The following is a 17,110-nucleotide window of genomic DNA, read 5'->3' on the forward strand; positions in this document are numbered from 1 at the left end:
AGGTGAAGGGGAAAACATTCAGGAAATGCCCTCCCTACTCCCCCAGGCCCCTGGTGGTCACCTCTGGGACGGGGCAGTTCTCAAAATGACCCACAGAGGGTAGGTGTCAGATTTCAGACAAGGTTATTTTTACCCTGGGGGGTAGAGGGAGGCAGGTGACATTTGGGCTCACAGTTCTAGAATGGGGTGAGGGGGCAGGGATGGGAGCAGGGCCTCTAGTGGAGAACCTTGTGGGACCTCAAGGTCCATATTCTCCTTGCTTGCATGGGATGACACTAGTGAGAATTGGGAACCCACTGAAAAAAACTCAAGCATTTGGTCCACAGCAAGCCAGGCTCTGTCCCCTCTGGGCCCTAGAGATCCAGAAGTAGAAAGAAAAGGTTACTGCATTGTGAGTCTTCTGGTCTGGTGTCAATCAAATTATCCCACAATTAACTGAAACTTGTTACAATGGAGGGCATCGTAGAGGCGAGGTACACTGGTGATGGGGCGCTGAGGGATGAGGAACATTACAGAGGTGGCCGAGCAGGACGAGTACTCCAGACAGAGGGAGTGGCATGGGCAAAGCCCCAGTGCTGGGAGGTGACAAGCTGCTCGTGAAGACCTGAAAGAAAGCCAGTGTGTCTGGGTCATGCCGTGGTGCTCTTGGGCCACCAGGTTCATGCCTGTTGTGTGTGCAGTAATGGAGCAACGGACCAAAACAGCAGGAACTTTAGCAGAGAATGTTTCATAATCAAAAGGCAGCTAAACAAGGAGGTGGGAGAGAACCTCAAATCCACCAGTTTCTCCGGCTGGGGTTTTTGCGGGAATTTGGAGGAGCTGGGGGTTGCTGATTGGCCAAGGAGTGAGGGGTGGAGTCATGGGACCAGAAGAGGAAGAAACTACATTCCTGTGTTGAGTTCCTTCTTTGGAGGGAGTCTTTAACTGGCTGGTGTCAGTGGACCTCTTGAAATGCAGGATGTGTGCCAAATGTGGGTGAAGGGGAGAAGGAAAGAAAAGCACACTGCCATGTGTGTTCCTACGCAACTGTCTTGCATGCTCTGCTCATGTACCCCAAAACCTAAAATCCAATAAAAAATTAAAAAACAAAACAAAACAAAAAAACAAAACAAAACAAAAAAAGAAATGCAGGATGTGGGGTGGGGTGCAGTGGCTCACGCCTAGAATCCCAGCACTTTGGGAGGCTGAGGTGGTCGGATGGCTTGAGATCAGAAGCTCCAGACCAGCCTGGCAACAAAAAATTAGCCAGGCATGGTGGCATGTGCCTGTGGTCCCAGCAACTCTGGGGGCTGAGGTGGGAGGATCACTTGAGCCTGGGAGGTGGAGGCTGCAGTGAGCTGAGATCACACCACTGTACTCCAGCCTAGGGGACACAGCAAGATCCTTAAAAAAAAAAAAAAAAAAGCAAAGCAGGATTTTGTAAATATCTCAAAATAGAAACCTTGAGGTTTTTTTTTTTTTATTGCTTAGAGATGTTATCTGTAAAAGTTAGGACCTTGTGGCAGGGGCTATGTGACTTTTAAGCAATGAGCAGCAGCTAAAAGAGAGTGGGCTGTAGGCAGGCAGGTTAATGCTTAGCTATGCTTTTCCTCACAGCTTATTTGGTTACAAACTTAGCAATTTAGCTTTATTAATGTGATTATCCCCATTTGACAGATGATAAAGATGCATATATAGTATGTATATATATATACACATATATATCACAGTTATATGTATGATGTACATATATATCACAGTTAACTCATATATTCATTCATTCATGAATATTTGGGCTGTTTCTACCGCTTGCTTGCTGTGAATAGTGCTGTGTCTGGTATATTTCACTTAATATGTGTGTTTGAAGTTCATCTATGTTTTAGCATGTATCAGTACTTCATTTATTTTTATGTCTGAATAGCCATTCATTTGATAAAGATACATATATAGATATACATATATCACAGTTATATGTACATTTAAAAGTTCCATGGATATTTGGGCTGTTTCTACCTCTTGCTTGCTGTGAGTAGTGCTGCTGTGAACATGTGTGTGCATATATTTGTACATGTTTTAGTTCTTTTGGGTCTATAACTCGGAGTGGAATTGCTGGATCATATGGTATTTCTATGTTTAACTTTTTTGAAGAACTGCTAAACTGTTTTTCATGGCAACTCAATCATTTTACATTCCCACCAGTAATGTACAAGGGTTCCATTTTCTCCATGTCCTTGTCAACACTTGTTATTTTCTATTATTTTGATTATGGCCATTGCAGTGAGTTCACTCTCTTTTATAATCCTCATTGTAACCCCAAGTTCTTTTATTATCCCCATTTGACAGATGAGGAAACCGAGGCATAAAGAGGTTAAAATAACTAGACGAAGGTCCCTTGGGGATGATGAACTTCTAAAAGTTCCATTTGTATTTAGCTTACAGGAAGCCAGCTGAGTTGAAAATGCACCCATGAAGCTCTATTCGCAAAGGAGAGATTGGGCTGGGCTGAGGAACACTTGTTTTTAGCTTAGAGTTTCCTCCTGGACCTTCCTCCCCAGACTTAAGGCCTCAGGCAGAATTAGCAGGTTGAGCCCCCCGCCCCACTTTCTCTCCCCATACTGGGAGAGCACAGAACTGGCCATCAGAGGAAGGGAAAGCCCTTGATCAGCCTGCACCAGGTTGTGGCCACTGGCCTGGGACTCAGGGCCCTGGGCTCTGTTCCCTCCTCTCTCAGTGACTGGCTTTGTAACTTGGTGTAGTTTGCCTCTCTTCTCTGAGTCTTAGGTGGAAAGAAATTCTTCTACCTTCCCTACCACCAAGGCCTACAGAAGTGCTGTAGATGAAAACATGGACTTTTGCTGGTAGGTCTGGGACTGACTTAAACTCTACCACTTCCTAGCTACTTAGAAGCAATGTACACTCTCTCAGCCTTGGTTTCCTCATCAGTAAAATGGGTAGAATAACAACGCCTCGCAGGGTAGATATAACAATTGCGGTGGCTCATGCCTGTAATCCCAGCACTTTGGTAGGCCAGGTGGGCATATCACCTGAGGTTAAGAGTTTGAGAAATGGGTGGGACACCTTGAGTTTTGTTGTATCTTGTGTCCCTGGCAGTTGTTCAGTGAAGCCACTAGACTCTGGAATCCAGGTCATTCTTCCCAGTATGGATTTGGCCAAAAGTTCATGATGCTTCAGCCTACTCAGGCTGTGCAGGGAGAGAACTCTCACCCTCCTTTGACACTTAGAAGTCCCATGTTGGCTGGGCAAGGTGGTTCATGCCTATAATCCCAGCACTTAGGGAGGCCAAGGAGGGAAGCTTGAGTTCAGGAGTTGGAGATTAGCCTGACCAACATGGTGAAACCCCATTGCTTCTAAAAATACGAATATTAACTGGGCATGGTGGCATGTGCCTGTAATCGCAGCTACTCAGGAGGCTGAGGCAGGAGAATGACTTGAACCCAGGAGGCGGAGTTTGCAGTGAGCCAAGATCACGGCACTGCACTCCAGCCACTCCAGCCTGGAGATTCCATCAAAATAAAAGAAGTCCTGTGTCAATAGTACCAATTCTATGAGTGGGGCTGTCACATATGCAGACTCCTTTCTGACCCTCATACCGAGGAAGATGCCCGGGTGACAAGGGGAGCAAGTGTCCCAAGCCTGGCAGTGCTGCCCTTTAAGAATCTGGCTCAGCCTCAGCCTGCTGACCCTAAATGGCAATGGCAGGTTCTGGGCCAGCAAGACACAGTTCTCTGTGCAGTGCTGGAGTGAGTGTCTCCAGTCCCTTACTGCTGATAGGAACCTTGTGAAAGGACCTGCAGCTCCTGGACAAACTGAGACCCCCCTGGAGCGCAGGCCCACACCCTGAAAAGCCATCACACTACTTGACTGGCCATGCCGGCGCTATGGATAAACCTCAAGCCTTTTAGGTTAACTCCTGTCTGCCACAGATTCTTAGGAAAAGATATCATCTTTCTAAATCCAGATTCACAGGCAGATGACAGTCCACCTGAATAACGTCTTAGTGAAGATTTTCAGATTCTGCTCCACATGCTGGGAAGCTCACCAGGGCTTCAGATTTAGGAGGAGGAAGATTTTTTTTTTAAATGACCTCCGTGCAGGCCTCCTTTCCTTGGATGCAAAATCAGTGTGCTAGAAAGGAGAATGAACCACAAGCATTTGGTGGCAATTGTGAAAGAAGCACCTGCCATTTGGAAGCCCAAAGATTTATTTATTTATTTATTATTAATTTTTTTCTTCTTTTGAGATGGAGTTTCATTCTTGTCGCCCAGACTGGAGTGCAATGATGACATGTTTCGGCTCACCACAGTCTCCACCTCCCGGGTTCAAGCAATTCTCCTGCCTCAGCCTCCCGAGTAGCTGGGATTATAGGCATGTGCCATCACACCTGGATAATTTTGTATTTTTAGTAGAGACGGGGTTTCTCCATGTTGATCAGGCTGGACTCAAACTCCTGACCTTAGATGATCCGCCCGCCTCAGCTTCCCAAAGTGCTGAAATTACAGGCATGATCCATGGCACCTGGACTTGGGAATGTTTATTTTTTAATTTTTATTTTTAATTGTAAAAATAAAATATGTAATTTATGTTCTTGAAAAAAAAAAAAAAGAATTGCTAGGATAATACATATGAGAGCTGCTAGCATAGGACCTGAGACTTAGTAGATGTTCAATAACTGTTCACCAAATGAATACATGAGGGGTGCTTCATAAAAAAGTATTGGTTCAATCCTCTACCTTTCCAAATCCCAAATCTTGAAGAGTGTCAAGTGTGAACACTCAGTAGCTAAAGGAAAATTAGGGTGTTTGATAGGACACTGGGGACCATCACTTGTCTTCTAGAATGAAGATAGGATCTCATGTTATATGACAATCAGATGCCTGTGGAACAGCTCCCTGGTGTCCTTCCTCCCAGCCCTTGGGCTAGCTTTGTGGACATATGCTTCCTCTTTTACCTATGAGTTTGGTGCCCACCACCACTACCCTTTTTTGCCTTGTCTGCTGGGAACCTCAAGGCCAAATGCAGCTCTCTTTGGCAGCATCTGGATTCCTAACATAATCCTCTCCTCTCTTATTTGGTTCCTTAACTTCGTTTGCATTTTAGTTCCTAGTGCACGTGCATCGTGTGTGTCTGGGTGTGTGTGTAGGCTGCCTCAGGGCCTTTTTTGGGAAGAAGGTAGGGAGGAAATCAGCTGAAAGTGGAGCTTAGGAATGTTGACAAATCTCCTGCCTGGCTGGTGGGGAAAGTGCCAGGAGGCTGCCCTTGGGTTTCTCTGAGAGGCTGGGGGAGCAGGAGAGGGCTGGGGCCACCTTTGTGGGGTCAGAGCATGGAATTCAGTCAGCTCTCTCACACAGTTCAGAGTGACCTGGTTCAGACAATGGGACCTTTCATGGGGCCTGGCCCACAGCTCTGGGGTGGGTGCAAGGCCTCTTCTCTCTGCCCGCCCCTGGGGCCTGCCTTCCAGTACCTTGTAAGAGGCAGGGGCGGGAAAGTGGGAGGAACAGGGGCTTTGCAGTTTTGCACCCTGCGTTTGAAGCCCTGCTCCATAATCACAGGCTTTTTGAATTCTCACAAAACCTCTCAAGGTCCTAACCTTGCCCTGCACAGCTTGCTGTGAGGCTCTGGTGAGCTCCTGGGTAGAAAGCACTGTGGAAACCATCTGGTTTGAACTATGTTTGGGTCCCTCCCAGCTGTATTTCTGTAGGAAGCACAAACTCAGCTCTATAGTGCTAGTAGTAAGCGCTCAATAAATGTTAGCCACAGGGTAGATGTGTGCTGGGAGCTTTATCTGCTTGGTGGTGTTTAATTTCCTCCCTACAATGATCCTGGGAAGTGGGTATTGTAATCTCATTTTTACTGATGAGGAAACCGAGTCCCATAGAGGTCGAGCAGCTTGCTCAAGGTTATACAAGTTAGTTGTGGAATTGAACTTGAACCCAAGCTAAGCTGACCCCCAAGGCCTGTGCACAGCCTGTGTCATGGTGGGTTACTCCAGAGGTCACCCTGGCCTGCTCCTCCCCTTCAGGGCAGGTAGGTCTCCTTTGCACCAGGCCTAGTCTAGCATTATCAAGTCTGGCCAGGTCTGCCAGGGCCTCAGGCCAGCACCTGGCACAGCTGCTGTCTGAGAGGGCACGTCTCTGACCTCTGGGTGCCCTCCTACCCTTGCAGTGGTTCAGCCCTGCCACCCTGGCAGCTGTCTTGGCTGGGCCTGCCTGGCTGCCCCAGGCCCTGATTCCATCCAGGGCCTCTGCTCTCCCTATGACTGGCCCTGGGAGGAGTGGCCCAGCTCTGGAGCCCCATTGGCCAAACCTTGCCTGGCTGCACACACCCCTGCCTCCCAGGCTGGCTGCCTGCCCACCTTGGGACTAGGAGGCCTGGCCTGGCCTGCCCTAATTTGGGCAGACTGCCTTGGAACCCAGGGAAGGAGTGGAGTCTGAACGATTATGCCTGGGGCCACCTGCTGCTCTGTCCCTGCCCCCTGTGCTCCAGCCCAGGGGTTTTGCACCCCTCTCTTTGAGGGGAGTGGTGGGGACAGCAACTGTGGGCTTGTCTCTCAGTGTGCTTCAGGGGCCCTGTTCAGAAAAGCATAGTAGTTTCCATTCTGACAGGGTTCTGGAGCTTCCTCATTGGGAATCTCAGCTGGGCATGCAAATCTCAGGCTGAGACCCCGGACTCCTGGAACCAGGGTACCTCAGGGACTGGCAATTCTCTGTCCTACCTGGTGAGTGACAGATGTGGCTTGCGAAGGGGGGACCCTGCTCAGGATCACACAGCACCTGAACTACACAGCTAGGATTTGAACTCAAGTCTGTTTCCGATTGTCCCTGTACAAACCTTTGACGAGGGCCTCCTGTGTGCCAGGCCCTTCTAGGCCCAATTTGTTGTTGTGTTCTTCATGTCTGGCCCAGGGCCCATGCAGAGGAATTGTTTGGTGAATGAGTAAATGAGCAAGTGAACCAGTGAGCAGGGCACAGATCATGGCTCCCGTGGCGTAGGGTGTGCCAGGAAGGTAGGGACTCCTGATTCACAGAACAGGAAACAGGAGCGCATGGGAGGAGGGTTTGACCAGCTGAGAAGCAGAGAGAAGACCAGAGCTCAGGCATCATGACTGCTGGTCCAGGGCTGTGTCCATGCTCAGTTTCCTTGTTGGTGAAATGGGTCCATGGTTCTCACCCTCATCCTCTGAGGACCCAGAAAGGTGGTAGACATGCCCAGGCTGGTAAAGTGGGGGTATTGAGTGTGGGCATTCCTGCCCCAGGCAGTCTCTCCTCAGGTGGACGTGCCCAGACAATGCCTCTGCAAGTGGGCATTGTCTCCCCATTTCCTCAGCTCTCCCCAGGGCTTCTTTCTGGAATTTCTCCCCAGTACCCCTGGCTGTGGAGGGGTTTGGGTGAGTGTAGTCTTGCCTACCTCCTTCCTCTATCTGCTCCCACATCCAGAAAGCCAGCCACCCATATCCATGCAGACCCCCAGCTCACAACCAAGCGGGAAGTGACTTGGCAGTGGTTACCATGGCGATGGGTCCTGCTGGGACCACATCGGCCTTCCAGCTACCTGTGAGCTGCCTGCAAGCCAGGCAGCCTGGCACCCTGCAGGCCTCCTCCAGGCTGAGAGCTCCTGGGATGGCTGCCCTCCTGTCTCCCCTTGGTGCCCAGCCTGCTACCCAGGGGCTCTTGGGAATAAGCAGTGTTTCTGGAAACCCATAAGCTGTTCTGGGTCGGATAGGCCTGGTTCAAATCCTGGTTCTACCACATAGGGGTCAGTGACCTTGAGCAAGCCACCTCGGTGCATTTGGAATTGATTGAATTAGCTATGGGAGGCTAATGGGGGGAATTATCCAAGAAGTATAGACCAGGTGCAAGAGCTGCCACTGCCATCCTCCTGCTGCCGTGGCAGGCTCGCCACTGGGGCGTGGTGCTCTTTGCCACTCCAGCCAAGCCCAGGGCCCTGGACTTCTCATCTCTGTCCCTGGAGGTCCTGCAAGCAGAGTAGTGTGGGTGGTAGGAGCTCAGACTGCAGCAGACCTCTTGGGTCACAGCTGAGCTTTGTCACTTACTTGGGTCCTCATTTGTAGGATGAGGATAATCATGTATCTGTCTCATAGCTTTGTTGTGAGGATAAACTTGGATTAGTACATATAAAGTGCTTGTAAAAATAGGTGACACCTAAGTGCGATATAAATGTTAATGGCAACTGTTGTCACCACCACACAATTGGCACTGGCCATGAGAATTGAACCCATATGCCTGTCCCTCCTCACCTTGATCACACATACAGGCATGCCCAGCTCTTGAGTTCATGGTCTGCTTAGGGATGGCAGGCTGCTAGCCCCTTCCCTCTCCTCCCTTCCAAAGGACTGACAGGCACACCCCACTTCTGCCTGGAGAGTAAGACATGCTTGGGCTCCAAGCAGAAACCTCAGCTCTAATTCATGAGTTTGAGAATTTTCTCAGCCAGTTTTCCAGCTGGCAGCTGCCGTACCCAGCCCTGGTTCAGGCACCTAGTCAGTGACTGCCCATAGCCCTTCCAGTCAATAAATCCGAGTGCTAACCTAATGGCTTCTGAAGATGGAGGGAGCCCAAGAAAGGAGCCCTCTGGGGATGAAATCAGAGCAGCTTCTTGAAACGTTGTATCAGGAACAGTTCCCTGGGATTGGCTGCTATGGGCCTTGCTAGGCCTCCCTGCACAGAGAGGGGACTCTTTCCAGAATGAAGGTAAATCTAAGGCAACCCTTTCAAAAGCGGCACGGGAGCTGAAGCCAGGAGCTCTGAGTTCTCCGCCTCGTTTTGTCTCCACTGCTCCACTCGGATGCAAGGCTGTGTTCATGTGCGGTTCTTAGCCAAAAGGAAACTGTGCAGAAGCGGCACCTGCAGAGCCCGTGGGGTCTGAGACCATGGTCTGGAGGGTGGTGACCACTCTCGGGTTGGGATCTGGTGGGAGGTGGCCCTATGTGCTCTCTCTCCCCCAGACCCTAAGTTCTCAGGACTGGACCTCTTGGTCCCCACCTGTCCCCCAGGGCTTGGCCTCCATGTTCTCCAGCCGCACGTCCCGGAAGTCAGCCACATGTGCAGAGGGCGACGGTGCCATGACAGACGGCGAGGGATACCGGAACCCTACGGAGGTGCAGATGAGCCAGCTGGTGCTGCCCTGCCACACCAACCAGCGCGGCGAGCTGGGCGTCGGGCAGCTGCTCAAGTGGATCGACACCACGGCCTGCCTGTCCGGTGAGGCTGTGCTCCCGTGCCCTCCTGCCCCACAGGCCCGGAGCAGGGGCTGTACTTGCAGAGATGGTCACTGTCTGCCCTGAGTGCCATACTTGTCTCTCATCTTGGCCTTTGCTCATGCTGGTCCACCTGTCTGAAATGCTCTTCCCAATGTCACCATGCTCCTCACAGCCTACCTCTCTCTCAGACCCCACAGCCCTGAGTGTTGGTCCCAGGCCCTAAGTCCCTCCCTCAACATGGTGCAGCCTTCTAGGCGGCTGCTTCGGATTGGCTGGGAGATGCCGCTGAGCAAAGCCCTTCCCTTGAGTTGAGGGGCACCGGACCAGGCTCATTTCATTCCTTTTGTTGTACCAGTGCTCTCCAACCCACAGAGCTCACAGCCTGGTGGGGTGGGGGGTGGGGGTGGATTGGCAGATGACCCGACTGTGTCCCCTCAGCACTGTTTCAGAGGCGGTCACCCAGCCCTTGGGACAGGGAAGGGATTCCTGAGGGGCTGAGGCGCCTGAGTGGAGTCCTGAGAGTGAGAACCCTCAGGCAGGGAACAGGCGGGTGAAGGGACAGGGGCTCCAGAAGGCCAGGAATCAGGGCAGTGTGGTGTGATCACTCATTCAGCAGTTATTTATTGAGCATCTACTAAGTGCTAGGTACTGTTCCAGGACTGGGGTACAGCAATGAACAAGACAGGCAAAAAGGCAAAATCCTTGTCCCCAAGTAATTTATAATCTAGCTGTAGGGAGAGACGATAGACAGATGGATAGCAGATATACAGAAGAGGCTTGGGGTGGTGACTGTGGGGAGGGAGAGTAAGGAAGAGGGCAGCAGGGTGCGGTGGGAGTTGTGGCCTTGGCTCTGGATGGCTGGAGAAGCGTCCTGAGGAGGTGACATCTGAGCAGAGGCCTGTGATGGGGGGAGACTACTAACATCTGGCTTTCTTCCCCTGACGCCAGCGGAGAGGCACGCTGGCTGCCCCTGTGTCACAGCCTCCATGGATGACATCTATTTTGAGCACACCATTGGGTAAGCGGCCCCTCCTGCCTCAAGGTCCTCTGGTCTCCCTCCCAGGAGCCTGGGGCCCACCCTCATGTCTCCCTGCCCCGTCAGCCTGTGTGCTGCCTAGAGCCTGACTTGACTGACCAAAAATGAGGTGGGGGCAGCCTCTGGGGAAGCCTGAACCCCTCTGCAGTATCTCTGGGCCGGTGAGGGGCTAGGAGTTGACCTGCTGTTCCATCCTGTGTGTGGGGGGTCCCCCAGCGAGTTGTGGCCAAGATAGCACTGTGAGGTGCTTCGTGACTTTGGAGGAGTCAGTCTCTCTCTGGGCCTCAGTTTTCTCATCTGCAAAATGGAACTTAATCAATGAATGCCTTTTTAAGCCTGGACTTTCTCTGTGGGTCCTTGGTCACTGGGCTGTAGGGAGGCCCCTAGACAAGGCATCTTGGCAAAGTCTGAGTGAATGGCTTGGGCCGTTCAACCTCTATTCACATACTTCCAGGGATGAGGAGCTCATTACCTCATTACCAAGGTAGACCTTTTTTTTTTTTTTGAGATGGAGTCTCCCTCTGTCACCCAGGCTGCAGTGCAATGGGATGATCTTGGTTTACTGCAATCTCTACCTCTCAGGTTCAAGCAATTCTTATGCCTCAGCCTCACGAGTAGCTGGGATTACAGGCACCTACCACCAGGCCTCGCTAATTTTTTTTTGTATTTTTAGTAGAGACGGGCTTTCACCATGTTGGTCAGGTTGGTCTCAAACTCCCGACTTCAGGTGACCCCCTGGCTCCAGCCTCCCAAAGTACTGGGATTACAGGCATAAGCCACCACAACTGGCCTTTTCTTTTTTTTTTTTTTCTGAGACAGGGTCTCACTCTGTCACCCAGACTGGAGTGCAGTGGTGCGATCTTTGCTCCCTGCAACCTCTGCCCCCTAGGCTCAAGCGATTGTCCTGCCTTAGCCTTCCAAGTAGCTGGGATTACAGGTGTGCACCACTACACCCGGCTAATTTTTGTATTTTTAGTAGAGATGGGATTTCACTATATCGGCCAGGCTAGTCTCAAACTCCTGACCTCAAATGATTCACCTGTCTCGGCCTCCCAAAGTGCTGGGATTATAGGCATGAGCCACCATGCCTGTTTCTATTTTTATTTTTTATGAGTATACAGAATAGAAAAATCTTTGTCACAGCACACTGGGCTTTGCCTCCCCATAGCTTTGCCCATAGATCCTGCTTCTGGGACCTAAGGAGCAGGCTGAGCCCTTGGCCCAAGACAGGCTACAGGGCCATACACAGAGCTCTTGTCTCTGGCCTGATCCTAAACTCACCAGCACTAGCTAGGACATCAAGTGCCAAGGGCTTATTCAGGACTCACTGGGTGCTCAGTGTGTCACCATTAAGGAAGAAGACTGGCCAGTCCCTGTACTCACTCATTCAGTCATTCCCTCACTACGAACCTCATATGAGATGAGCACCTTTTTCAGAGCAGGGGCCTTGTTGAGACCGGGCACGCAAAGGTCACTGGAGCACAGCCGCTTCCCTGGAGCTCCCAGTGTGCAGGGGAGGCAGATGGAACATCGTTTCAATGCACAGTGAGAAGTTCTATGCAATAATGGGCTCTGACACACAGATGCTTTGTAATACCTTTTTTTGTTGTTAAGACAGAGTCTTGCTCTGTCACCCAGGCTGGAGTGCAATGGTGTGATCTTGGCTCACTACAACCTTCACCTCCCAGGTTCAAGCGATTCTCCTGCCTCAGCCTCCCAAGTAGTTGGGATTACAGGCAAGTGCCACCATGCCCGGCTAATTTTTGTATTTTTAGTAGAGATGGGGTTTCACCATGTTGGCCAAGCTGGTCTTGAACTTTTGGCTTCAAGTGATCTGCCTGCCTCAGCCTCCTAAAGTGCTGGGATTACAGATGTGAGCCACCCTGCCTGGCCTGCTTTGTAATACCTTTTATTTTAGAATAGTTTTATAGAATAATTTTAAATTTACAAAAACATTGTATCTCTAACGATAGTACAAGGCCAGGCACAGTGGTTCATGCCTGTAATCCCAGAACTTTGGGAGGCAGAGGCAGGCAGATCACTTGAGCTCAGGAGTTTGAGACCAGCCTGGGCAATATGGCAAAACCCAGTCTCTACCAGAAATTAGCTGGGCATGGTGATATGTGCCTGTGGTCCCAGCTACTTGGGAGGCTGAGGTGGTAGGATCACTTGAGCCTGGGAGGTGGAGGTTGCAGTGAGCTGAGATCACACCACTGCACTTCACCTGGATGACACAGTGAGATCCTGTCTCAGAATAAATAAAAAAATAAAAATAAAGATAGTACAGAGAGTTCCCGTATATCCCACACCTAGTTGTCCTGTGATTAACATCTTACATTTGTAGGGTACCTGGTCACAATTAGTGCACCAATACTGATACATTATATTTTGATGCCTTTTTAGATATATTGACTTATTTGATCCTCAAAACAACACTATGTGGTCAGTGCTATTAGTATCCTCATTTTACAGATGAGGAAACTGAGGCACAGAGAATTGAAGTAACTTATTGAAGGTAGTGCAGCTAACGGAGGACCCAGGATATACTATCAAGCAGGCAATCTGGCCCCAGAGCCCTTGCTCTTAACCAATGGGCGATATTTCCGATAGGTCTGGGAGTAGGGGTTACGGCACTGAGGGTAGTCAACGGGGGCTTCCTGGGAGAGGCATTTGAGCTGACGCCAGTACTGTCAGCTCTGTACGTAGTGACACTTTGAAGCCAGTGGAGCTGTGTCTGGGCCAGCTCTGGGTCCCTGCAGCCAACACAAGTGCTTTTACTTAGGGGAGCAAGAAATAGAGAGGGCTAGGGGTTCATGCATGATGGCTGGACCTGCTGCAGGGCCCAGCAGAGTGAAGGTGAATCTGGGCGGAGGAGGCTGTGGGTGGAAGGGAAAGCCAGAGAGGATGCTGGGAAGGAGGTCAAACTGGGGAGGGGCCTGGAACATGGCTGGTGTCCAGGAAGGGCCTGGACACACCTGAGGAAAGATGAAGTTTTTTGTTTGTTTGTTTCTGCTTTTGCCACTTTTTTTTTTTTTTGGAGTCCATGAGGCATTTTATTTGTCAATGTATGTATTACATCCCTAGAAAAAGAATCCGAGGATTTTCCCTCCTGTATGTTTTCGTCTTGCTTCTTCATGGTCCATGATGCCAGCTGCAGTTGTCAATACAATGAAACCAAACTGGCAGGACGGAAGCAGATTATTCTGCCATTTTTCTAGATCTTTGAGTTGCACATCAAATCTGGGGCTGATCACACCACACTTGTTTAGCCTGCCTGTGAGGTTCACAACAATTTTCCCGGCTCTGTGATCATCAGTGATTTCAAATTTGCCAAAGTAACCATGCTTCATCATCACAGTGAGAAACTGGATGATGACTTTGGAGCACGGCCTAATAAGCACCTGGAGTTTGCCTCTCTTTTCGGCATTGCTGATGCTCTTGAGAGCATCAGCCAGGACATTCATGCGCACCATTGTGGCGGCACGGAAAGAGGACGGGAGGGGAGAGTGCACAGAGTTATCCTGCTTTTGCCACTTTAAAATAATTCCAAATGTATGTCTACAGGCTAAGAACTCTTTTAATTAATTAATTAGTTCATTCATTTATTTTTTGAAATGGAGTCCTGCTCTGTTACCCAGGCAGGAGTGCAGTGGTATGATATTAACTCACTGCAACCTCTGCCTCCCAGGTTCAAGCAATTCTCCTGCCTCAGCCTCCCTAGTAGCTGGGATTACAGGTACCTACCACCAAGCTGGGCTAATTTTTGTAATTTTAATAGAGACAGGGTTTCACCATATTCATCAGGCTGGTCTTGAACTTCTGACCTCAGGTGATCTGCTCACCTTGGCCTCCCAAAGTGATGGGATTACAGGTCTGAGCCTCTGCACCTGGCCCTCTTTTTTTTTTTTTCCTAGAGAAGGACTCTTTTTAAACACAACCTTAACATCATTACCACATCTAAATAATTAACAATAATTTTCACTAACCTCAGTACCTAGTCAGTATTCAAATGCCCAAACTTTCTCATGAATTTGTTTTTATTTTGTTTGCTTTGCAGTTATTTATTTTTTCAAGATGGAGTCTCGCTCTGTTGCCCAGGCTGGGGTGCAGTGGCAGCATCATAGTTCACTGTAGCTCCGAACTTCTGGGCTCAAGCCATCCTTCCACCTCAGCCTCCCTAGTAGCTGGGACTATAGACATGCGCCACTATACCTTACTAATCAAAAAAAATTTTTTTCCTGTAGAGATGAGGTCTGGCTATGTTGACCAGGCTGGTCTAAATTCCTAGCTTCAAGCAAATCCTCCCACCTCTGCCTTGTAAAGCTCTAAGATAACAGGCGTGAGCCACCATACCCAGATGCAGTTATTTTGTCACTCACATCAGGATCCAAATAATTGTAATTGGTTGCTTCTAAAAAACCTCTATAGATACCCCCACCACCCTCCAACAGCTCGCTGTCTCTCTCTCAAAATGTATTTATCGAGGAAAGCTGGCCATTTGCCCTTTAGAGTCCTTCATCATCTGGGTTTGCTATTTGAATTTCTGTGGTGCAATTAACACATTCCTCTGTCTCCTGAGAGTAAACTGGTCTGGGGAGGGCTTCATAGGTGTCAGATTTGTTTATGGGGGGCTGCTTGTCTGCATTGTGAACACTTGGAGGGGTGTCCAGGAGTTCCGGGGTCCTTAAGGAGGCTGGACAGTGGCCCTGGGGAGGGATCCAGTTTAGGCCTGAGCTGTGGGGACAGAGGGCAGTCAGGAAGGAGAAGCTTAGAAGCCCAGATGGGTGTCTGCTTGGCTTTGGGAGAAGCCAGAGAGAGAAGGGAGAGGAGGAAGAATCACAAATTTCTCCAGCACCACAGAAAATAGACTTTTATTTTTATCTGGGGGACCACAGAAATTTTTTGTCCTAATGTTTGATCATGAAAACTTTCAAACATGTAGAAAAGTAGAATAGTACAATGATCACTACCACTAAGACCCAATAATTAACATTTTTCTAAATTTGCTTTATCTATGTATAGATAAAGAAATACGTATACGTTATTTTTTTTTTTCTTGTTAAAAGACAAAGTCTCACTCCATCACCCAGGCTGGAGTGCAGTGGTGCAATCTTGGCTCACTGCAACCTCTGCCTCCTGGGTTCAAGCCATTCTTGTGACTCAGCCTCCTAAGTAGCTGGAATTACAGGTATGTGCCACCATGCCTGGCTAATTTTTTTTTTTTTTTTGCATTTTTAGTAGAGTTTCACCATGTTGGCTAGGCTAGTTTCAAACATCTGAGCTCAAGTGATCTGCCCATCTTGGCCTCCCTAAGTGCTGGGATTGCAGATGTAATACATATACCTTCTCTCTGTCTCTCTCTCTCTCTCTCTGCTAAAGGATTTGAAAGTGAGTTGTAGACATTGTGATGCTTCATCCCTCACTATGTCAGCATGGATCTCCTAAAAATGACCCGCCCCGTGACCATTAGTATTGCTGAAAAAATGAACATGAATCAGCAAATGTCTGGCAGATGTGAGCTTGTGGTATTTCTTGAGCTCCTGCTGTGTGCCAGGCCTGGCACTTGGCTCAGCCCCTCTTTCCCTCACTTGACCCTCAGAACCACAGGCAGTAGCCATGCATTCTCTGTACTTTACACAGGGGGAGATGGACTCAGAGAGGCAAAGTCACTCACCCAGGGTCACATAGCTTTGTAGTGTGATGGTCAAGGTGGAGCTCGACTGGAACGTAGGCCTGTGTGGCTATGCCCACTGTGTTCATGGTGGCCTGGCCCCTTGACCAGCAGGCCCCTTGGAATGTACCCTTCCTAGGCTTGGCCAGGATACTGTGTCATTTGAGAAAGAAGTCAGCATGGCACTCTCTGTGTTCGTGAACCAAGGCCCAGAGAAGTGAAAAGACCTGCTGGAGGTCACACGGTGATTGAATGGGGCCAGCCTTTAGCCTCCTGCCCCTTCTCTCCACAGTCCATCAGTGGGCACCCTCTGCCCCCTCCATTAGGCACAGCCCAGGCGAGGTGGCTTCCCTGGGGATTCATTGAGATGTGGGAATCATTCCAGAAGGACAGGCTGCAGCTGGGAAGAGAGGGGCTGGTGCCGTCAACAGAGTCAGTCTAGAAGCCTGGCTGTGCCACTTTTTAGCTTGGTTACCTTGGGCAAATGACTTAACCTTTCTGATGCTCAGTTTTCTCCTAAACCTACCTGCCAAGCTTATTCTGAGGCTCCAGTGGGGTGGGCCTGAGGCTCCAACAGTGCTGGGCACCTCGCTGGCATTCTTTAAACATTTCAATTTCTCTTCCCACCCTTTGTTTATAGCATCTTGCCCTTACTAGGCATTCAATACATGTAGAATGGATGAATTCAGTCGGCGACCCTTTATGGGAGACCCACGCTGTGCCATGCGCTAGGCCTTGGAGAGTCAATGGGGAGCAAAACACATGGCCCTTCTCCCAGTAGAGCTTACAAACGGTGGAGCTCAGTCTGCCAGGACAGTGCTGCAGGGTGAGCCTCAGCAGGCTTCTGTTGGTGGGTGGGCCACTGCAGGGCAGGGACAGCTTCCCTGAGGAGGGGACCACTGAACCAAGAGCAGAAAGAAGCACAGGCATTAACTGGACAACGGGGAGCAGGGAACGGGGGAGCAGATGAGTGCAATCGTGCTACTTCTCTCAGCGTCAGCTTCCCCATCTGTAAAATGGGATGCTGACGCTATCTTGCTGGCTGGCTTTGAGGACTTGGTGACATCGCAGATGTGAATATGTTCTGCAAGCCATGTTCTCCCGCCAGCTCCCCACAAGACAGGCTCTGCAAGTATCTGAGTCCCCTGTTCCTCCCTCTGGCTCCTCTGGAAGGCTCACCTCCTAC

At 49.8% G+C, this 17,110-nt stretch overlaps 1 protein-coding gene and 1 pseudogene across 8 annotated transcripts in view; one reads left to right on the plus strand and one right to left on the minus strand.

Annotated features, from left to right (window-relative positions):
- The window catches only part of ACOT11 (acyl-CoA thioesterase 11), a 63,330-nt gene that overhangs the window by 28,064 nt on the left and 18,156 nt on the right, over positions 1–17,110 (plus strand). For 4 of the 8 annotated variants that reach the window (XM_078331949.1, XM_002750891.7, XM_035251601.3 and 1 more), the window contains exons 2-3: positions 9,011–9,218; positions 10,166–10,235. The exons of 1 other annotated variant lie outside the window; for it this stretch is intronic. In XM_078331949.1, the coding sequence (XP_078188075.1) occupies positions 9,023–9,218; positions 10,166–10,235 (266 nt within the window). In that variant the 5' untranslated portion in view covers positions 9,011–9,022. Of the gene's footprint in view, positions 1–8,962; positions 9,219–10,165; positions 10,236–15,465; positions 16,751–17,110 lie in introns of those variants that run through there. 3 more of the 8 variants (XM_035251598.3, XM_078331952.1, XM_017974781.4) reach the window with 3 other exon arrangements.
- On the minus strand, positions 13,334–13,737 carry LOC118142948 (small ribosomal subunit protein uS8 pseudogene; annotated as a pseudogene).

Source organism: Callithrix jacchus, chromosome 7, assembly GCF_049354715.1.
Source record: "Callithrix jacchus isolate 240 chromosome 7, calJac240_pri, whole genome shotgun sequence".
NCBI lineage: Eukaryota > Metazoa > Chordata > Mammalia > Primates > Cebidae > Callithrix > Callithrix jacchus.